General features: G+C 43.3%; 1 protein-coding gene across 1 annotated transcript; it reads right to left on the reverse strand.

The window, feature by feature from the left end:
• Positions 1-155: 155 nt before the first annotated feature.
• LOC109572569 (zinc finger protein 211-like) lies at positions 156-11,531 on the reverse strand. The gene is made up of 3 exons (XM_019979468.2): positions 11,061-11,531; positions 9,798-9,924; positions 156-6,315 (listed from the first exon to the last, which is right to left on the reverse strand). Exons 1-3 carry the CDS (start codon positions 11,091-11,093, stop codon positions 4,844-4,846), a joined length of 1,632 nt encoding a protein of 543 aa, XP_019835027.1. The 5' UTR covers positions 11,094-11,531; the 3' UTR covers positions 156-4,843.
• Positions 11,532-13,058: the final 1,527 nt, after the last annotated feature.

Genomic DNA, 13,058 nt, shown 5'->3' on the forward strand with positions numbered 1-13,058 from the left:
ATTTTCATTGGCTGAAGGCCTCAGCGCAAAATCTTCTGGGTAATGTAGTGCCAACGCCTTGAGCAATTGCGCCCCACTCTGGAAGCCCCAAGAAAAAAAGCCCCCACCCCCCCACCCCCCTGGCACCAAGAGGATCGCAGAGAAATCACCTGAGGTGGAGGAGAGTGGTTCCACAATTCTAAAGAGGATGGGGGCCCCATGAGGGAACGGAAATAGGGTGCTTCAGAGCATTTTAAGTCTTTAATGCTACTGATCACTGAAGTATTATAGACTTAATCTCAGACTTCTTGAAGCCAACCCTATTTTACATCCGTTGGTAACTGGAAGTAAACATACATTATCCTATTGCTCTTGAAATGCATGCAGCTTGAAGTGTTGAAGTCATTTAAGAAAAAAGTCTACAATACCCTGAATGGGAATGCAGAAAGTTGATATTTAACAGGCTTGATGAAGCCTAACAAGAGATAAAGACAACTTAGCAAGTATAACTCCCATATTGATATCTAATCAAACACCTATTTCCTATGCTTACTATTTGATTTCTATGGCAAGAGTCTCAAGTTGGCTTGCAAAGAACAGCCCTTATGGTGTTTCATGCCAGTGTTTTTCCATCCACTGTCCCCTAACATTTCTTCTTGGCTATAAATTCTCAACTGTCTTTACTTTAACATTGAACTCAATCTTTCATCCATATTGTAACAAGCCCAGAACTTTGGGCATCCATCTCACATGCCTGTCCCAACATCTCTCTGGAGTGTTTGTGTGTTTCTCTGGCCCTGGGTCTGCAATTCCCACTGTATTTTCCCAATAAGGTCTTATTTCTCATTTCCCTTTGTGCTGTGGTACATGAGTTTGTAGATCCAGGCCGCAATGAAGGGTGGTCAGCATTCAAACTCTGTCACACTGTGTCCCCTGTTGGGCTAACATGCAGCAATATTTAGAATATTTTCATGTGCAATAATGTTACTGGTGTTACATAAGGGCTCTCTTAGTTTACAAATGCATTCTAAGAAGTTATGTATTCAATGACATACCTGGGATTATAAATTTGAAAAACACAGAAGTACATGATGCTACAAAAACACAAAAAAATGTGCATGGTAAGATAGATGATATAACATTGGGGAAGGACCCAATAGTCATTCCATTTATATAAACATTTGAAAATAGTCTCACAAAAGTGGTGGGCTGCACTCAAGGCTCAGTGGTAAAGAACCCACCTGCCAATGCAAGAGACGCAGATTCGATTGATCCCTGGTCTAGAAAGATCCCACATACCCCCAGAGCAACTAAGCCCATGCACCACTACTAGTGAGCCTGCGCTCTAGAGCCTGGGAACAATGACCAAAGCCCATGACCTGGAGCCCATAGTGTGCAACAAGAGAAACCACCACTCTCCGCAACTAGAGAAAAGACTGCACAGGAATAAATATCTAGCACAGTCAAAAATAAGTAGGTAAATACAATTATATATTTTAAAAAGTAGAATATGCTCTTGCATCAGTAATTTTAATGCTGAGGATGAATTAAAAATGGTACGAGGACACTGCTTCAAGGGGTGTACATAAGTATCAAAACGCACATTTTAAATAAGTAAAATTTATTTTAAGTCAACTATACATCCATGAAATGTTTAAAACAAATATCCAAAACCTATCATTTTATAAGCATTCAAGTAATGTAAAATTCTTAAAATTATATGTAGAAATACTGAACTTGTAAAGGGGGAGTTACACAATGGTGGGCTACTGGCAAAGGTCCCCAACTCCAGGTTAAGTGACATTATGCTGGCAATCTGACACTGTTTATGGGAGTATTTACACCCACAGAAATCAGCAAACATTATAAAATAGGCCTTAACTTACTTTGTAACTTAATGTCTGCACTTAAGACAGAAGTAGCATATGTTAAAAATTCAGATTTATCTTAAATGTGTATAATATATCTGGTCATTACATCATGCATACTAAAGAAATTGAGGAAAACCTGAGAACATATTCTTTCAGTATTCCAAATTCTGTGCAGACGTCATTGACATTACTGGCTAATGGGTGAACTCTCACAGATGTCTTTCTTGTTTACCTGCTCTCGTATTTATCAAAAAAAGAGAAAATGGGGAAATAAAAGAAGACAAGAGATAAGAACCAAACAAGACACATAGGTAAAGAGATATTAAGAAACAACACTCAACCTCAAGAATCCTGACAAATGCAATTAAAATCATGATTTCACACTGCTGTTAATGGTCATCATTGGAGGTATCAGCATGTATCCAGTCTTAGATTTTAACATAGGTTCAAATTTTGGGTCATATGGTAGCTTTATTCCTAGTTTTTAAGAAATCTACATACTGTTCTCCATAATGTTTATATCAATTTCCACTCTCACCATATACCCTGAGAAAACCATAATTCAAAAACATATGTGTTCCAATGTTCACTGCAGCAAAATTAAAATAGCTAGGACATGGAAGGAACCAAGATACCCACTGTCAGATGAATGGATAAAGAAGTTGCGGTATAGAGTATTAGGCAGCCATAAAAAGTAATCAATGTGTCAGTTCTAGTGAGGTGGATGAACTTAAAAGCCCATTATACAAAGTCAAAAAAGGACAACAAATTATAGTTTACTTATGCACACATATGGAATCTAGAAACACGGTACTGATTAACTTATTTGCAGGGAGAGAACAGAAATAGAGACACAGAGAAGAGATTTATGGACACAGCAGGTGAAGGAGAGGGTGAGAGGAATTCAGAGTATCATTGAAATATACAACTACCACGTGTAAAATAGCTAGTGAGAAGTTGCTGTGCAACACAGGGAGCTCAACTCAGTGCTCTCTGACAACCTAGAGAGGTGGGATGGAGTGGGGGAGTGGTCAAGAGGAAGGATACATATGTATACTTATGGCTGATTCATGTCACTGTATGAAAGAAACCAACATACTGTAAAGAAAGTTTCTAAACAAAAATATTTTTTAGAAATGTTTGTCAACTCTGCTTCCTAATGATGGGGGAGGGGGGGCAAGTTCTTACTGATTAACAATCATTACTGGGCAACTTGCATTTTTCAAAGTGAGTGGGGGTAGGAGGAGCAGTGGCAGGACACGCAGAGGTTGAGAGGAAGAACGTTGGAGACCAGGCTATGTGAGGACCACAGAGGATACTTAGTTCTTCAGTGTTCCTCACACTGCCTAGAACATGAGTGGGTCAACTGCATAATGGGACAACAGGCACAGCCTGAAGTGGTGATGCCAGTGTAAAATGCAGTGACCCAGCGAGCGAGGCTGGAGCCTCTGGCTTAGTGCTGCTGTCCTGTGAAGAACTTCCCAAGGGGAGAGTGTTTGCAGAACTGCACATAGGTGGAAATGAAGCTGGAACCCCTGGTGGTGATGCAGGCATCAGGTGTGGTGGGAACACAGGAGAGTCCCTGCTCTGAGCAGCAGCAAAGACGCCAGCGTATATGTGCAGTGAAGAGGAACCACTCTCACGAAAGAGAGAGCCCTTATGAAAAGCCCTCTACCTCTCTGAGATGGACGCCCCTTCTTTCTCAAATAGCAATAATAAAAACTGAATCACAGCACTGGTTTGGTTGAGTAGCTAAATGGAACAATCTACAGGAAAGTCATCAATGTTGGTTTTCAGAAAAAAGATAATCAGCGTGAGGCTAGGGTATAAGCAGGGCTCATCAGGCAGGGGATGAGGGGTGCAGAAATGTTAGGACGGACAAGGTGTTATCTCAGTATCCAAACCTGGAGGGAGCAGGAGGGGGTAAAATGACCAGACTCCCTAAATCTTGAAAGAGGTAACCTGGAATTAAATCCCAGATCCGTATCCATTGCAAAGAGATCACAAACATGATACAGCATCTCTGTGCTTCAGTTTCCTCTAGAAAGTGTCCGTTTGCGGCATAGGTACGTCCCACCTTCTTACTACCTCAAATCCCTCAATTTCACTGCCAGCCGTATTGTGATACCCATAAAGCCCTTTCTCTAGTGTGAGCTACTTGATGGCTAATCAAGTGGCACTTTCAGGAAAATGATTGACCACATTCCTTGCACTCCGAAGGGTTTTCTCTAGTGTGGATTTTCCTAAAGGAACTCAGTTGGTGGGCCTGGTTAAAGGATGTCCTATATTCACTGCACATATACAGTGTTTCTCTTCTGTGACTGCCCTGATAATGGAAGCCAGACAGAATATATAAGACTCACCACATACATTACACTAATAAGGCCTTTCTAAAGTATGAATGGAGAAGGCAATGGCACCCCACTCCAGTACTCTTGCCTGGAAAATCCCATGGATGGAGAAGCCTGGTAGGCTGCAGTCCATGGGGTCGCTAAGAGTCGGGCACACCTGAGCGACTTCACTTTCACTTTTCACTTTCATGCATTGGAGAAGGAAATGGCAACCCACTCCAGTATTCTTGCCTGGAGAATCCCAGGGACGGAGGAGCCTGGTGAGCCGCTGTCTATGGGGTTGCACAGAGTCGGACACGACTGAAGCGACTTAGCAGCAGCAGCAGCAGCAAAGTATGAATTCTCTGATGTCCAATGAAACAGTACTTACAGGTAAAAGATTTATCATATTTCTTGTACTGATAAGGCTTTTCTCCACTATGGATTTTGCTATGGGTACTGAGGTACTTCCTTCAGCTAAAGGATTTTCAACATTCGGTGCAGGCGTAAGGCCTTTTTCCACCGTGAACTCTGTGATGTACAATTATGTTCCAGTTTTGGAAAAAAGATTTATTATATTCATTGCACTCGAAAGACTTTTCTCCAGTGTGGATTTTCCTAGGGATATGTGGAAGCTGTCTCTGGCTAAAGGATTACCAACATTTAAGCCCTTTCAGAAGTGTGAACTCTCTGATGACGATGAAGGCCTGACCTATCAGTAAAACATTTCCCACATTCTCTGCACTCATAAGGCTTTTCTCCACTGTGAACCCTCTGATGCCGATGAAGACGTGACCTATCAATAAAACATTTTCCACATTCAATGCACTCATAAGGTCTTTCTCCACTGTGAACGCTCTGATGATTCTGGAGGCCTCTCTTAACAATAAAAGATTTCCCACATTCACTGCACTGATAGGGCCTTTCTCCGCTGTGAACTCTCTGATGGTACCGGAGACCACTTGAAAAAATAAAACATTTCCCACATTCACTGCACTCATAGGGCCTTTCTCCACTGTGAACTCTCTGATGATACTGAAGACCTCTCTTATCAATGTAACATTTCCCACATTCACTGCATTCATAAGGCCTTTCTCCAGAATGAACTCGCTGATGATAATGGAGGTCAGATTTAGCGATAAAAGATTTCCCACATTCACTGCACCCATAGGGCCTCTCGCCACTGTGAACTCTCTGATGATACTGGAGGCCACGGAGAGCAACAAAAGACTTTCCACATTCACTGCACTCATAAGGCCGTTCGCCAGTGTGAACTCTCTGATGGTCAATTAACCGCCCCTTTTGGATGAAAGATTTACCACATTCCTTACATTTATAAGGCTTTTCTCCAGTGTGGATTTTTCTATGGATTCTGAGGTACCTCCTTTGGCTAAATGACTTTCCACATTCAGGACAGGCATATAGTGTTCCTCCAGAGTTAAATCTCTGACCTGCAAGGAAGCCAGATTTGTGGGCAAAAAATTTTCCAGAATGGCTGCATTCATAAGACCTTTCTCTGGCACGAACTTCCTCATGCTGAATAAGGCTATTTCTTTGGATGCAGGCTTCCCTACATTTGCTGAACTCACAAAATCCTTCACCAGTGAGGGCTTCTTCATCCTGAACAAGTATGTCTGTGGGGTTGGAGACTATCTTGTCTTCTCCCCAGCTCTGATGACTTTTTCCACTGTGAAAAACAGCATCATACTCCTTACTGTTGTTTCGTGGCATCCTGGTATTAGTGGCTTGTTTCTGAATTCCCATGTTGGCCAGGAAGTCATTCCCAATCTCCATGTTGGTAGACACATTCCTTGCTGCATGGATCGTACAGCTTTTCAAATATGCAGATCTTCCCATATGACACTGGCAGAATTTCACTCCAGTGTGCTGCTGAACATTGGCAGTAAAATAGAATTGTTTCCCACATGTCCCACACGTGTATTCTTTCTGCTCCCTATTTGTTCCTTGCTCTTCAGCTAAATGTAAAATGTCTCTCAAGACTGGGACACATATCTTACAGGGCTGGGTATTCTCAGGAGACAATTCTGCCCTGAGAGTACTAATCTGTGATGCTCCCTCTGCAAATACATTCTGTTCAGAACATGTCTCTGCATGCTGGACTCCATGACAAGAACCTGAAAACAAACAGTTTGACTTTATTGGAGGGAATAACATCATTACAACTGTACATCTGATACATGAAAGAGGCAGTCCATGGAATCGTGTTCAGGACATGAACTGGGATTAAACTGAAGCAGCAGCTGGTCTCACTATGCCCAGGACACAAGGACTGGATGTGGCTCTCACAGCCAAGTGGTTAAGACAGTGCACTGCCAATGCAGGGAGTGTAAGTTCAATCCCTGGCCATGGAACTAAGATCCTACATGTCTCACAGCCAAAAAAAAAAGAGGAAAAGATTAAAAAAAAAAAAAAAGTTACTATATTAATATCAAAGCTGACTTAACATAAACAAAGTCATCAGGGATAAAGAGAATTACACAATGATAAAGGGGTCAATTTTTCAGATTTCAAAATAATCCTTAACATTTATGTGCCTAACAACAGAATATTTAAACGTGAGGCAAAACAGACCTACAAGTAGAAACAGATATAATAGCTGAAGACTATAATAGTTGGAGACTTCATTCAAAACTGCTCTACCAGAAATGACCAGATTCAGCAAACAGAAAATCTGTAAAGATGCTGTTCAACTGGAAAGTGCCATCATCAATCAACTGGATGTAAGGACACCTAAAGACTACTAGTATACTCCATCCAAAATCAGCACAATAGTCTATTCATGCTGACATACAACATTCACAAGATAGACCACATCCTAGGTCAGAAAACACACCTTAACAAATTTGAAACAACTGAAATCATACAATGTCTTTTCTCAGAGCTCAGCGGAATTATAACAAAAATCAGTAACACAGTTGGAAGATCCACTGGAAAAGGGAAAGGCTACCCACTCCAGTATTCTGGCCTGGAGAATTCCATGGACTGTATAGTCCATGGGGCTGCAAAGAGTTGGACATGACTGAGCGACTTTCAAAAAGAAAAAATATGTAACACAAAGATAGCTGAAAAAAAAAATCCCAAAATTTTGAGAATTAAACTATACATTTCAAATAAAACATGGGTCAAAGAAGAAGTCCCCAAAAAGAAATCTTAAGAAAACTTTTAGTTAGAACTGGACATGGAACAACAGACTGGTTCCAAACAGGAAAAGGAGTACGTCAAGGCTGTATATTGTCACCCTGCTTATTTAACTTATATGCAGAGTACATCATGAGAAATGCTGGGCTGGAAGAAGCACAAGCTGGAATCAAGATTTCCAGGAGAAATATCTATAATCTCAGATATGCAGATGACACCACCCATATGGCAGAAAGCGAAAAAGAACTAAAGAGCCTCTTGATGAGAGTGAAAGAGGAGAGTGAAATAGTTGGCTTAAAGCTCAACATTCAGATAACTAAGATCATGGCACCTGGTCCCATCACTTCATGGCAAACAGATGGGGAAACAGTGGCAACAGTGGCTGACTTTATTTTTCCAAAATCACTGCAGATGGTGACTGTAGCCATGAAATTAAAAGACGCTTACTGCTTGGAAGGGAAGTTATGATCAACCTAGACAGCATATTAAAAAGCAGAGACATTACTTTGCCAACAAAGGTCCGTCTAGTCAAGGCTATGGTTTTTCCAGTAGTCATGTATGGATGAGAGAGTTGGACTATAAAGAAAGCTGAGCACTGAAGAATTAATGCTTTTGAACTGTGGTGTTGGAGAAGACTCTTGAGAGTCCCTTGGACTGCAAGGAGATCCAACCAGTCCATCCTAAAGGAGATCAGTCCTGTGTGTTCATTGGAAGGACTCATATTGAAGGTGAAACTCCAATACTTTGGCCACCTGATGTGAAGAGTTGACTCATTTGAATAGACCCTGATGCTGGGAAAGACTGAAGGCAGGAGGAGAAGGGGACGACAGAGGATGAGATGGTATCACCGACTCAATGGACATGAGTCTGGGTAAACTCCTGGAGTTGGTGATGGACAGAGAGGCCTGGCGTGCTGCGATTCATGGGGTCGCAAAGAGTCGGACATGACTGAGCGACTGAACTGAACTGAAGAAAACTTTTTTAAGTATTTTCAAATAAACACAACACTTTTCAAAATAAGTGAAAGCAGTGTTTATAAGGCAATTTATAGCATTGAATGAACATATTGCAAAAGGAGACCTAAAATCAATTATCTGTGCTTTTACCTTATGAAACTACTATATAGAAAAATCAACAAAGCTCCAACAAACCTTGTTATTTAAAATGGCCAATAATATAAAAAGGATTCTAGTCAGTCTGTGAAAATGAGGCAGTACACAAATTAATAATATCAAAAATGAAAGAAAAGGGGAAAAAAATGAAAGAGAAGGGACATCCTTGGTGGTCCATTGGCTAAGACTCCTAACTCTCAAAGCAAGGGGCCCAGATTCCATCCCTGGTCGGGGAACTAGATATCACATGCTGCATCTAAGAGTTCACATGCCTCAACTAAAAGATCTACATGCTATGAAATATCAGTAAATTGAATCAAAAACTGTAAAAAAAAAAATTACATACCATGATCAACTGGGATTATTGCAAGGTACACAAGGATAATGTAACATTCAAAAATCAATAAACAGAATCCATATCAAGAATTCTCTGGCAGTCCAGTGGGTAACAACCTACCTGCAGGGGATACAGGTAAGATCCCTGGTCCGGGAAGATTCCACATGCCACAGGGCAACTAAACTCTCAGGCCACAAGTACTGAACCAACCTGTAAACCTTGCTCACCACAACTAGAGAAAATCCTCCCAGCAACAAAGACCCAATGCAATCAAAAAATTAAAAAAAAAAAAAAAAAATTCTAAAAACAAAATAAAAGCAACCAAAAAAGACAACCTAAAAACTGGGAGAAAATATTTGCAAATGATGTAAGTCAGACAGAGAAAGACAAATACCATTTGATTTCACTTCTTTATGGAATCTGAAATATGACACTACATATCTACATATAAACATACAGAAAACAGAAACAGACTCAGGGACAGAGAACAAACTTGTGTCTGCCAAGTGGGAGGGAGGTAAGTGAGGGAAGGATTGGGAGTATAGGATTGGCAGACGCAAACTAGTAAACATAGCATGGATAAACAAGGTCTTGATGTCATACTACAGGAAATTATATTCAGTACCTGTGATAAACCGTAAGGGAAATGAATAAGGAATATATATATATATATATCTGTGTGTATGTGTGTGTATTAAAAAAACTTAGTAGCTATGCTGTGCAGCAAAATTAACATAAAGTTGAGAACTGAACAGAATATTTTAATAAAATTATAAAAACAAAAAAACGGAAAGACTACTGACCCTGAATCCTCAGCTGCAAATTTGGGGATACAGGTGTTCTGGCACTGAGGTTGCACTCTTCCTAGCTATACTAACCACAGACATAACTCAGCATTTTGAGAAAGTAGCGCCCATGGTCCGTATGTGACAAGGACATACCTACCCCACGGGAAAAGGAAAAAGGCAGAGCCTAGCTCAGAGGAGCGAGGTGGGTGTGTAGGCCTTACCCAGCATGCACACAAGTGCGAAGTTCTCCAGCATGACATCAAGGTACAGGCGTATTTGAACCTCATCAAGAAGACACCATTCATTCCAGGAGAAGTACACGGCCACATCCTCAAAGGTCACACTGCCCTGGTACAATAGGGAGAAATAAAACAGTGAACGAACTCACTCCCAGAAAACCACCATCCAACTTCTTCGCACATCTCCCCCACTGCCCAGTCAGATGGGGCCTCCTGAAACCTGGAGTTTAAAAAAAAACCTCCCTCCTTTGATCTGACCTTCCCATTGGCTCCGGAAAACACAGGTAGTCCTTTGAAGCCAAAATCCGGCTCTTCCCTACTGTTTATTCCCACCAGGAGAAAAAAAAAAAAAAACAAAACCCTGCACTTACCTAAACCAGTTCAGCCTCACATTAAAAGTGACCAGTTCCACACTTCCTTCCATTGATGATGGAAAATAGGAACCACCTCAACAGACCCCGGCCTGCATTCAGGACCCTGAACATGGGGTTCTCCAGGGTTCCCAAACCAAGGGTCTAGGTGAATGGCAGGTGAGGAGCCTTAAGACCCTTGTCAAATACAAAGAATGCGTGTATGGGCTTGAGCATAATTGAGGGACAGGGACAACCTCCATTTACCAAAAGTGCTTCTGCAGACCTGGGAATCTGTGGGAACGAGCAGACCACGGAGGAAGGTGACCTGGGTGATGTTCCAGGGGCTCAAACTTTCCCAGGACTTCTGCCTGGGACCAGAGCCGTGGTAATGGCACGGTGGCTGGCTAAGGTCTCCTTCGTGACTCCATCCTTAGTACTACCTCTTTATGAGTTGTGAGCAAGGAAAAGCCAGAAATTCCCTCTGCCTCAAATTAATCATCACAAACCAACAGACTTTTCTTTCACTAAACAGTTTCGAAGCCTAATTTTAAAAACCCCAATTCAGATGACGTCCGTCCTGTGCTCAAAACTCTTCACCGCTTCCAGAAGGTCCAAGCAGGAAATGACAACCTCTCATCTGCCACTCCAGGTGAAGCCTGCCCGCAAACGTTGTTCCTCACAGAAGCTGGACGGACCTCAGGTTCCCCAACATTCCTTCTTCAGTTGCACCTCAAAGCCTCACTCACACATTACACAGGTCCTCGGAAATAAGGACACCACCCCGAAGGCCGCCTGTCGGGGAAGAGGGCCCTGAGATACAGCGGCCTGAGCAGGCGCTCTCGCACGGGGCATTCATACTTTGACGGGAAAGGGGGCAGGGCAGAGCGTTTACCTGAGGTGGCACCGGCAGCGAAGCCGCCGCCATCCGAGCCTGTGGGCGGAGCGGAGCTTCCAAAGTAGAGCGACCAGGTCGGTTTCCGCACGATAACTCGCCGCAGGTGACACTAAGCACAGACCCTGTGCAGTGTGCACGAAGACTCCGCTTCCGCCTAAGGCCCCTCACTGCCCAGCAAACTCCTCACTCGTGAGCTTTTCACCAGCCCCCCGGTCTCAACAACAAACACAACGTCGAAATAAACGCGCCGGAAGTCACACTGCCGGATCCAGGAAACGCGCATCTTCTGAATTTTCAAGGGCTCAACCCACTCCAGTGTTCTTGCCTGGAGAATCCCAGGGACGGGGGAGCCTGCTGAGCTGCCGTCTATGGAGTCGCGCAGCGTCGGACACGACTGAAGCGACTTAGCAGCTACCTCACCTTAGCGCAAGTTCTTCTGGGTAATGTAGTGCCAAGGCCTCAAGGCATGGCGCCACACTGGAAGTGCAAGGAGGAAAGCCAAGCAGCACCGCGAGGAGCGCTGGGAAATCACGTGTCGGGGGCCTCCGTCCTCATTAAAGAGATGGGGAGTCGATGACGAAATAGGGGGAGGGTGCTTCAGAGAATTTAAGTCTTTAATGATACTGATCTCTGAAGTGTAGGGATAATGTAGCTGACAGCCATTGGTAACTGGAAGTAAGAAAACATTATCTTATTGCTCTTGAAATGCATGCAACCTGAAGTGCTCAAGTCATCTGTAAATTATGGTCAGGGAAAAGAAAAAAAGACTACAGGATTCTGACTGGGAATGTTGACAGTTGATACTGGGCAGGCCTGCTACAGCTGAACAAGAGAGAAAACACTTATTTTCGTCCCCCAGAAAAGGCTGTCGTGCCTGCATAGTCAGTGATGGTGTGCAACTAAGTGAGAAACAATGATGGATAATCAGGACACCCAAAATGGCTGTATTCTTTCTCTTTGTACATCCCCTGCCCCACCAGTCTGATTCACCTATACCCTACTCACCTGCCTGAACTTTCACTTAATAATAAAGCCTCATATGTCAATACCTACCTTCTTGCTCTAGCCCCGGATAGTCCTTGTTTTTGTCATTAGATAGTAACTACTTCACATTGAGTTTCTCAGAGACTGTAAGTGGCCTGCTTTTTTCCTGGTTTCCCTGTCAACTGACGAGCCAGCCTCACCTCAATTCCCTCTAAAGCAAGTAACCTCCCTATCCTCCCCAGTAAAAAAAAAAAAAAAAAGCCTACCGCCGCATCCTGCCTGCTGTGTCTGACCACGGTGATGTGTCTCTCCTGGACCTTGTGATGTCTTCGTCCTTGTCTCTGGGCTCTGTATTTGCTATTCAGGCTGAACGATTATTAATATGTTATCCTGACTTTAAGACTAGACCCCTTTGTCTCTCACAGCTGATCAGTGTCTCCAGTTTCTGCCACTCCAGCCCTGCCTGGCACAGTTCCACAGGGAGGAGGCAGGGCCAGGGTGGTTTCTCTGTAGGTATGCTGGGGTGGGTAAACTGTGGCTCAGCAGCTGTCAGAAATGTGGGCTGCTCCTCATGCACCCATGGAGTAACTGCCAACAATCGCCACCGCAGCCCAACCTGGGCTCTGCCCTTTGCACCCAAAAATCGAGTCCTTACCCTGGTCTTGACTGCACCAGATCCAGCAACACGTTGGGGCATGGAGTCAGTGCAGCCAGAGCATGTCTTCTCCTTGGCTGGGGTGTATGTGAACCTGCTCCCTGGAAACCAGCAGCTGATAAAGCAGGCCTCACTCTGCCAGGCTCAAGGGCCAGGAGTGAGCAAGCAAACTCCTACTAAACAGGGTTCAGGCTCCTGCAACTTTTCTGTCTGTCCCACTGTGCCTCCAACCAGTCCACCACATAGAACCTAGGACTGGGACATTCTGTTTCTTGAACTGCTCACAATCCAGATGCCATGATGTTACCAAAACACACACACAAAATACATGATATGATAAATGATCTCACAAAGGG

The sequence above is a fragment of the Bos indicus genome, chromosome 18 (assembly GCF_029378745.1).
Source record: "Bos indicus isolate NIAB-ARS_2022 breed Sahiwal x Tharparkar chromosome 18, NIAB-ARS_B.indTharparkar_mat_pri_1.0, whole genome shotgun sequence".
Taxonomy (NCBI): domain Eukaryota; kingdom Metazoa; phylum Chordata; class Mammalia; order Artiodactyla; family Bovidae; genus Bos; species Bos indicus.